This window comes from Prinia subflava, chromosome Z (assembly GCF_021018805.1).
Source record: "Prinia subflava isolate CZ2003 ecotype Zambia chromosome Z, Cam_Psub_1.2, whole genome shotgun sequence".
Lineage (NCBI taxonomy): Eukaryota > Metazoa > Chordata > Aves > Passeriformes > Cisticolidae > Prinia > Prinia subflava.
In genome coordinates this window covers 53,638,119-53,648,741 of record NC_086283.1, presented here as the reverse complement: position 1 = coordinate 53,648,741, position 10,623 = coordinate 53,638,119, and the positions used below count along the sequence as shown (strand labels likewise).

At 36.5% G+C, this 10,623-nt stretch overlaps 1 protein-coding gene across 3 annotated transcripts in view; it reads right to left on the bottom strand.

Moving 5' to 3' along the window:
* Nucleotides 1-4,489: 4,489 nt before the first annotated feature.
* Nucleotides 4,490-10,623, bottom strand: part of SPIN1 (spindlin 1) — a 59,070-nt gene continuing 52,936 nt past the window's right edge. For all 3 annotated transcript variants that reach the window (XM_063421571.1, XM_063421570.1, XM_063421569.1), the window contains exon 6: nt 4,490-8,182. In XM_063421571.1, the coding sequence (XP_063277641.1) occupies nt 7,983-8,182 (200 nt within the window). In that variant the 3' untranslated portion in view covers nt 4,490-7,982. The remainder of the gene's footprint in view (nt 8,183-10,623) is intronic.

Sequence of the window (10,623 nt, the reverse complement as noted above, 5' to 3'; positions counted from 1 at the left end):
GACAGCATCCTACCCAAGGGCAGTGCCAGATGTTTTCTCACAGAGGCCACCCCTACATCCTCTCTACTGCCAACACTTGACAGGTACACCAAATACCGCTATTTTAAATTCCTGCATCCCAATTACTTCATCCCAAAACTTTTTCTATGGTTGAAGCAATTCAGAAGAGGAATTATTTGAACACAATCATCTTCATATTCAGAAATTGTAAGGCTGCTAACTCTGAAAAAAATGACTGCTCCAGGGATACTTCTGGGGCAAAGCCACAGGAACAGATCACTGCAAACAGGACATGGTGAAGATGCAGGAAGTTGGGTCTAGGATGCAAGGATGCAATGCTGTACATGTCACCTGCCACTAGGCGGCTGGAACTGTTAGCTGCATAAATAGAGAGTTAAGTATGAAAGTCTCAAAGCGTTAAGTCTTCCATGTTCAGAGTAAGACCATGTTTCATTCTGCATCTCCAAGTGGCTGTGGCAGAAATTCTTCCTGTGAGGTGGCCCTGGATCTTGAATAGAAGTAACGGACTTGGGGTCAGACAGGACTCCCCCAGTACCAAAGCATCAGGACAGAGGCTTCCTTATGTTGTTAATCCCACTGCAAAGAGAGCATGGGTCAGGACCAACCTTACTCAGGTCCAGTCAATAAAGGATTACTGCTTCAGAACTAAGTATTTACATACTTACTGCTCTAGTCCAAAGGCCAGTAAAAAGCAGGTTCAGTTGCTGTCATACCTCGCAGGAGCCTACCTCAGTGCCATTCCAAAAGTTCAGGATTTCAGTCAGTTGGTCAGTTTTCACTCCATAGCACCATTTTCTCTGGTGCTTACTCTGCATCTTTACTCTGCCATTCAGGAGTACTGACTAATCCTAGTAAAAAAATCTGGAAAAAAACCTTTGAAATTGCATTTATTTCCAAAATGCTTTTAGTAATAGAATCAGGTAGTTTACAGAAAAGCAGATGTCTGAAGAATTCAGATTCCTGCCTCTGGCAGCACAGTGTACTTGATTATTAATTGACTTAAAAGGACACAGCTATCACTATCACCCATCTTTGCAATCTTGAGACTACACTGAGTGCAAAAAAATGCTTATGCTCCACAGAGAAGCATCTCAAAACCAAGCATGAGGTGCATCACAGGCTTTCTGCAATGAGGTTTTTAGCACTCTTCAGATATTTTCTGCCTTCCACACACAAGTGTCTTCTTTAAAAATATGAAGCAATTCAGATCTCCATTTCATGCTTTTGTATTATCTGGAGGAATATGATTAGATAGTAACAATTAGCAGTAATTTTAGGTAGTTGTAGTTTTCTAATCTGCTGGGGTGGTATTTGTTTGGAGAACATATGGTGTTACTTTGGGCCATTTACCTACGTAATTTGATTACATTTTAAATACGACAATTTTCATGTGTTTAACTAAATCTAAGTGGAAGCCAAATGCTGAGAATCTTGTCCTGTGTACATTGCTAGTCTTGTAATATCAAGAGAAAGGCCAGGATAATGTTTGGTTTTACAGCATCAGAAAGCACTTCCTGTTGTAAATAATTCTCTGTTCTCCTCAGTAAAACTTAATACATTTTATTTATCATATATTATAAGCATCCTCCTGTTTTATCTTTCTTCCTGATTTTTTTGAATGAAATCTTATTCTCAGTACCCAATCAGTAGATAATGGGTCCTTATAGTGTTTGGATTTCCACCCCCCTACCATCAGATGTTCTGAATCAGAGTAGTTAGCTTTTCTGCCTTGCTTTTTCAGAAAACTGCATTGTAACATCCCTTTTAATTTTTTTTTTTTTTTTGTCTAACAGCTACTGAGTAGTAATACACTGAGTAATACACTGAGCTGCACTAACAATAACAGAAGGCAGAATGACATCCTTTTAAGGCATAAACCCGAATGAAACGAAAAACGCTGGAGAATATTGAGGATACCCAGCACAACAGAGTTTCAAATTTCCATAATGAAATGTGTGGCATCATATTAAAAAGTGGCTTGCAGAAATTGCTGCTGCCATTCTTTCAACGCTTTAAGCATAACCTTTGAATCACTTTACCTTCTTAGTGCTTCTGCTGTTAGTGGCAATTTAGTTTGCTCTTACAGATTAAAAGGTTAATGTTTTGTAATTCATTAAATTAATTAAAGTTTGACATCTGCCTCTGCAAGCTGAAAATAGCTAGTAGTGAACAGTGTTGCAAAATCTAATTAATGACAGCTTTTATCAGCTGTTAAAGGTCTTTATGCAGATAATTAAATCAGTCATCCCCCAGTCCATTTCAAAGCTGAATATATCATGTGTAGCTAGGTAGTGCCACAGGACTAAAATGCATCAGCCCCAAACTCAGATGTGTTGCCCTGACACTGAGCAATGTACCACAAAACAAAGAGAAAAATAAGACCACTGTATCCTCCATGGCCATGTACAGGGATTCCTTTGATCAACATGAATGTAGCATTTAAAGTAGTATAAAGTTGTGTTTATTTATTTATTTATTTATTAATTAAAAAAATTAATTCTCATCTGTCAGATCTGGGTGGAACATCCTTAGGAAGTTACAAGATTATGCAAATTATAGTAAATGTGAAGATGCCCATGTTCATTACTAAGGTCAGCTTTGAACAGATCAGTCTATAGACCTGAGGACCAATGACATCAAAATATTCAAAAAGGGGTCCCTGTAAGCGAGAGAGTGTAAAAATCAGACTCCACTGAACATAAACATATTTAAGGATTAATTGCATGGGGATGGGTGGAACCAGTGTCAAAACACAGAGGTTTTTAAACTGTGAGGTTGCGAAACTATTCACATAAATTGCATACAAGTAAAGTTAAATCATAACTGATTTCAGAAGAAAAATCTGCAGAGATCTGTATTCTCTGCGTCTGTGTAGAACAGGGAAGAGTTGACACCACCTCACTTAAACTGCTGAGCCCTTGGCTGCTTTCTGTTGTACATACCCAGGTGTACATTGTGCATATGCAGCTCTGCACCCTGTTTGGAAATCAGGAAATTCACAAGCCAGTGGGAAGCGCAGAGCTTGAAAAAAATGCTTATTAACTTAGCTTGGTAACTTCCCCAGGCTATGAATCCTAGATATATAAAAAATTATGTCAAAATAAGTAACTCATAGAGGAAAAAGCAACATTTTTTTTTCTGAAAATATAACCTGTTCATAGGGACAAGGAGGAACCTGACAGGTGTGAAAATATAGTACAGCAGTATTAAAACAACAGCTCTGAGTGGGACCCCTACAACCCTCTTAAATCTGAGGGACACTACTGTCTACAAAGCACTGACATTTAAGCTGCTTGTAAGTGAACTTGTAAGTAACCAGCTCTCAGGAACCAGTTCATTACTGCAGTGATAAGACAACAAAGATACCTTTACTTTTATAAGGCCTTTCTTTGTCTTTACATAGAGAAAGATGCCACCAAACTGAGGCTGGTTAATCAGTGGCAATGCAGAACAGGTTCAGGCATTAGTCAAAACGTGTTAGTCTGTCTATTTTTAACTACAATTTAACAGTCTGCTCACAGAGATAACCACCTGCTTTTTGCAGGTGATACTCCTGCTACAGCAGAGAGTCTTAGACTCTCCCTAATCACAGATGTACACAATATAAATCTTCATGGGGAGCAGTGTCAGGGGCAACGGAAAACAATAAACTGGACGCTGAACTAAGAGAAGAGGCTTGGGTATGCATGCTGGCATACTTCATGTTCTTCAGTATAGGATTAAATGAGCTTGGTGCCAAAGCTCATCGTGTTTTAAAATCACTGCATCATTTAGGCTGGAAGAGATTCTTCAGATCAAGTCCAACTGTTACTACAAAGTCCACCACTATACCACATCCTTTAAGTGCCAGGCACCCTTTATTATCAGAAAAGAGGTAGTAATGAAGAAAATCTGTTCAACATGGAAAGCCTGCCTTAGTAATTTAACCATGGAAAGTCTTCACAACAACTTATAGGACTTTAGAAAATCCACAACATGGTGATGTTACTTTCTCTGCTCATCACCTCCAATTTGCATCAACTTTTTTTTTTATCACCAGTAAAATACACTTACTTAAACTTAAAATTGTTTTAATTCAAAGCAAATAAATGTATCACCAAAGCACTGCCAAATGCTTCTGCAGTTCCCCACCGCCAAGATTTTTTGTGTGCTCTGAAAATAGAGACTGCTTCACAGACTTGCACAGCCCCTGGGTGGGGGGGAGTTTTCTGTGTTTAGCTAAATGCAATTTATCAGTATGCTTTTCCTTAGGCAAGTTCCAACTTACCAGCACTTACACTTATTTGGAAAAAAGAATTAAGATTTGGCTTTGCAAGCAAACGTATTTCATAGGGCAAGTATTACACCAGCATACATGGCTTGACATTAAAACAATAAATCCTTTCAATCATAAAAAATATGAAAATGCTTCTTCATAATCTGAAATCACATCACTACATTTTGCTCATGAGAACAAAGTTTACAGGCATAAGTTGCACATAAAGGGTTTATTTTAAATGTTTTAAGGATAGAGTTACATCATAATTATAAAAATTACTTACAGAATTAAGTAACAATTTAAAGTGTTTATACTTCTAAATGCAGAGAACAGAGAACTGTCTACATTGTTCAAAATAAAATAAAAATAAAGAAACCAAGCTCTAAAGATGAATTTATTACCTAATTTAAAGATGTGAACACGAAGACCTCTGAACTATACACATACCAAGAACCATCCAAATTGCACTAATGATGTAAAATACAAAAAGCACAGCATTTTCAAGGAACCAGAAACTGTTTTTACCATAATTCTATTCCTTGACCCAACTAATAAATTTTCTCTGAAGATAAAGCCTCTATGTTTAAACAAACCATTTAAAGAATGCTTCTACCTAGTCCAACAAAAAAGTTTTCCCCATTTCTACTCCAACAGTTTAGGGTTTGGCACTCAAAAGAAAGAAGAATGTAGTGTTCTGCTATTCAACTGAAATTTTATTTTTTTCTTTAACAGAATACATGGTCCCTTCAAATGCTGTATGACACATACAACTGGAAAATTACCTTCTGTTGGCACTATGCTCGTCTCACCGGTGCATTTAATCCTACTAACAACCATTAAAACAGCACAATAAGCAAATTCACAAAAAACTGAACACAAAATAAAAACAGAACAAAACAAAAACCTAAACATTTTAACATGCAACTTTAGTTTGTTACATTGAATGTTCTAACCCTCTAAGCATGCAAAAAAGGATGGTCTGCATTTAAGTTTTTTTTGGTTTTTTTTTTGTTTTTTTTCCCTCTTAAGATTTACATGGCAGCCTGACATCACACACACGCACACACACAATATACAACAATACTACAGCAGGTAAATGTGAAAGGTGAATAACTTTTATACAAAGATCCATGGCTTGTGCCATCACAAGCCCTATGTGATTTTGGAAAGTAATGTTGAACCCCTATAACAAGGAACCAACATTTAGTTACCAGGGTAACGCAAGCACTGCATGCAGATCTGAAACATGAGCCTAAAACAAAGCCCAAAGCAGATGGGCAGGGAGTGGAATTAGTCTCAAGCCTCAAAACTGTGGTTTAAGCTATTAAAAAAAAAAGAAATAAAGAGAAAAAGAAAAAAAAAGAAAATACCCACACAACAGACAACAGGGACATTGAAAAACAACTGTGAAATTTACAGTTTATAGATGATACTCTAATTGTCAGAATAGTGTATTCAATAGGCTTGCAGAAAACCCACAAATGCAAGCCTAATGCTAAAACTGTTCCAGTAGACCTAAACCTCAGATATTTGAAAACAAACCTCTTATTCCTCAGATATCTAGCCCCAAGTTCAGTGTACTAGGTTATTAATGTATCTCGTGTGTAATTAATGCACTCACTCATTCCTGTGCCACAAATATCAACTTGGGCTCATGGAGCCAGGCTCAGCTTTGAGATTTACATGCAGGACTCTTAAGAGTCAATAGAAAACACAACAGATCTGCAGGATGAAAACACTGTGTTGCAAATCTGCTCACTTTGTTCAAACACAAGAAACATTTACGACTCAGGTACTTACTGCATAAGGACTGCATTGAGAAGCTATTCACTGAAAGACAATAGCCTGCCTTTGGTTGCCCATGATGAAATACTGGACATAATGCAATATAGTAGCAAAGGACAAAGAATTAAGGTATCATATTTATACGGAGAGTATTTATTACCATTCAACAGCATAATGAGGCACAAGCCTTAAGGCTAAAATATGAAATCAGGCAAAAAAATGGACAGAAAGGGGCTTAAACCACTGAGTCCTCAATATCAAGAATACCCACAGCAGAGGTCATATGTACCTCTGTCCTCTGATTAACAGCACCTCTCCTGCATTCTTCCACTAATGGCACACGGCTGGATATCAGGGTATTTGTTCCTTCCATCAACATCTTCACATTCTGTACTTCTGTGAAGCAGTTCTTTGAAACTTGCAGAGTTGCTGTGCTGGATTGTTGTTCAAATTTAATTATTTTTTAAAGCTGCCACACTTAAGAAACCCTAATTTTCATTTACAACTATCTTGCAAGATCATAACCATGAAAAAAGATTTTGCAGTTGTGGTCTGCTATTTACATCCACAATCTAATGCAGATGACTGAACCACTGAGACTGCCTATAGCTTCCATTAGACAGTACACCACAGGCATGCAGAACTCTAGTGTTCATAGAATGAAGTTCATGTTAACAGCATACCTCAAAGCAAGTACAATGTACACCACAAAAGGCAACGACAGGTTTAAACTGTAGATTTGTCCAGACACTCCTTATATGGAAAAGCCAGAAAAAGAATGAACTGGGAAGATGCCTTCTTGAATCAAAATGATTAAAAGCAAACCAACACAAAGGAATGCAACAGACTGAGCAGAAGGCAACAAATGCTTCTCCTTCTCTGAAGTTACATCTTCACTGTAAAAGGACACCCCCTCCCACTCCCCTGGCATGAGATTGTATTTACCATGTAAAATGTTAACTACTGTTAGGCTTGTAAGTCCACACACAAACATTCAGGTTGCTAGGTTTTGATATTAAATGAGAGACTACTAATGCCAATGCGTAGTCTAAAGTCTTCTGAAGTAGCATATATACTGTTGAAGTTGTGGCACCAAGCACTTGGGTTTTGCTAAGAAGTGTGTATAACAAAGAAAGAAGTACAACATTTAGGATTGAAGGCAGCCTTGTTGCATGTACTGGTTCCTACAACTTGTAAATATGGGCCATTAAACCTGCATATTCTAATTAAGTGGTTATACAGATTAAATGTAATTTTATAGTTTAAAGCCTTTTCACTGAAAGGTGTGTAATCCAAACACTTGGTATCCTACTGCCCTGTGACTAGTAAAAAATGCACAAGCATTTCCACGCACTGCAAGATCTTAAAAAGCTAAATTTAAAATAAAGTGTAGAAACACAGCAGATTGATATTACTTGGGTTAGGCACTCCTTGACACTGCACAAACTATTTAAACCTTTCAGAAAAGTCACCTCTGTCCCAACCCTGAAAACAAGGACTGCCAGTATGCAAGAAATTAAATTTAATGTTACAAAAGAAGGCGTATCAAAATATCAAACTACACTTGCATGTGGCAGTTGAACAAGTGAGTGCAAGATTGAACAAAAAGTCAAAATCTATGAAAAAATTTAGATTAATGATTACAATACTAGATCAACTTTACACAGCTTGAATTTGAGCTGTTCTTTGCTTTTAACTCCCTCCTGCCCAAACATACTGACTTCCTTCAAGAAAAGGAGTTCTCTTACACAAAATGTGTCATGTTTGTATTATTCAGAACAAAACAGTTTTGCTGGCAGAGATTGTGAGTTCGCAGGGACATTTAAGCTTTCGTTAAACTGGAAAGCAGTCAAGTCTTTGTGTCTACAAATTTTACATTTAATAGTTCCACAAATTTGGCAAAAGTTCATGATGATGTCTAGGATGTCTTCACCAAATCATAGACATAAATATGGAAATCATCATCAAACTTGATGAAATAGACAGATGGTTTGGCTTCAACTTGATGAATGACCATGCCAGTCCTTTTTGAGCCATCTTCTTTGGCATATTCCACTTGTTTGCCTACCAGGCTGTCCACAACTTCACCTGGTTCCCGTTCTGCAGGAGGTGAATCATCTGTAACATAAAACCAGTATGCTTTAGTACACATTAACAATATTTTGCACTATGGAAGACAACTGCAGAGTCTTCTTTAAAATACATACAAAACAATTACAAGTTGCAAACAGATTTATCAATTTCATTCAGACAAGCACCTAATTATTTCCATGCCTGTAGAAAGTAGTTGCAGAAAGTATTTTCAAGTAATACTGTCTTCAGCTTTATTAAGACAAAACCAGCACTTTGATTGGTAAGAGAAGTAAATTTTTGACAGGAATGTGTATGCACACATTGTAGAAAATGGCTGTAGATAACTGAATTGAAGCCACGGGCAGAAAAAGGTATTGGACCTCCTTAGCAGAAAGATAGCCTAACTTAACTTCCTTCTTCACATACACATTATTCAAAGGTTCAATGCATGCATTCAACTGCAACAAAAGCATTTCTTCTGAAATGGCAGTAGGAGTAAACTCGTTATTAAAAGGGACTTTTGACTCCATATTTGATTACTGCTTTTGGTAAAGTCTGATTGTATTATTTTCCTCTCTGGTAAAACCTAACCAGACAATCCCTCTGGTCAATCTGGACAATGAAAGGTGTAATTTGTAACATGCCACGTGAATGGCTACAAGCCAATCACAGAACAACTGGAGAACTGGAAGCTAGCCACATCTTTCTCAGCTCCTCTTCGATTCCTGGTTCAGATAAACTTGTAGTTTATATTCCACTGAAAAACTTTATAAAGCAATTGTAATATCTGATGTGGCTTTTATTTTGGAAATCATAAGCTTTTAAATCAGTAATTCTGTTACAAGTTTGCATCAAGGATCCCTTAGAGATTCTACTTATTTTCAGTTTTGAGAGCTGTGAAAGAACTCTCAAAGGAGAAAAAATAAACAACAAGGAAGGAATAGATTGGCTTGCATTTACGCTTAAAAATTCTTCTGCAAACAGAAGTTTATTTTCTGTGTTTCAATTCCTCTATAAATGCATTGTCACACACATTTATTATCCTCTTAGTATCAGTTTTGGCAAGTGCAGAAACGCAAGTTCAGCTCCTACATTTTCACTTAGAAGTACAGGCAAAATTTTAGTATCAGCTCCAGCAATACATTTTCCCCTTACAAAAAGAAAAAAGGTTAAAACAAATTATCTATTATTTGATCTCCTCACATGTGTAGAACCTATATTTGAAAAAGGACATACCCTAGGAATTTTATTTATAATATTATGGCAAGTTCCATCAAATTTACGGAAGTATTTGAAGATATTCTAAAATCTAATTTGAAAAATATTACTCCAAAATACTAACATCCAATTGTTGACTCAAGGACGTGATTCAAAATATCTGGAAAGCATTCACATTCAAGGAAGGAAGCAAATACTTAGAAGTGTTTTGAAAATCAGTTAGCAATAATCTTTTTGTGAGCACAGAGGGCAAACTGCACTAAAAGCAATTAAGATTCAAACGGAATGAAAGTATATAAGCTTTCCCTACTCTCAAGGCAGAAGAAAGCAAAGCAGATTTAAACCACATTCCTAGCCCATTTTGGTGGTTAATACAAAGGACAAGTTATTTTAACATTCATGTCTGAAAAAGCTTCCTTTATTTCTTTAAGAAGGTCACTTTTTCCCATTAGCATCTGTGGTTCATTCTCTAAAAGCATCAGATAAGTTGCTTTTTGCTAGGGGCGGAGCAGAGGGTAATCTAAACACAGATCATTAACACAAAGGTTATGCAAATAAGTGCCTTTTTTTTTATTCTGCCAGTAGATCATTGCTAGTGGCATCTGAAAGAAGATGATCTCAAACTCAACAAATTATTAATTGAATAACTGTAGTGATTGATTATACAGTGCTTTGCATATGTATTAGTTACAATTAATTTTCTTTAAATCCCAAATGGCTTCTGTCAGAAAGGGTTTTGTTACACAGGAGAAGTAAACCCAAAGTATTTGTTATAATCCCTTTTTTGTACTGACTATCTAAATCTCTGGAACAATACTGATTCTGTGAAAATCCTTCTAAATTAATAGGAGTCCTGAAGAAGATGACTTTCCATTCAAAATGAGAGGAAAAATACTAAGAGGAAATCTTTTTCTTACTGGTGTGTTACAAAATGCGAGAGAAAATCAATTTTCAAAAAATAGGTACTTCTTTCCCACAAGCAACTACTCAAGAAGTTTTTCACACTGAAGACACATAGCTCATTGAAACTGTTCATACTATATTAGTTTGACCAAAAATATTCATCCCACAAGAACTGCTTCAGAGACATAAATCAAGAGCCAACTCCACAAAACATGATACTTCTACAAGGAAACAGCAGTGGAAGACTTCTGGTTTGTGAGTTTCCACTAAAAAATCGAAACTTAAAGTCTTCCACAGTAGTACACCCATATTTTCAGCAGAACTAAGAATAACTATGAAAAAGTATTGCCCCACATATGTCACTG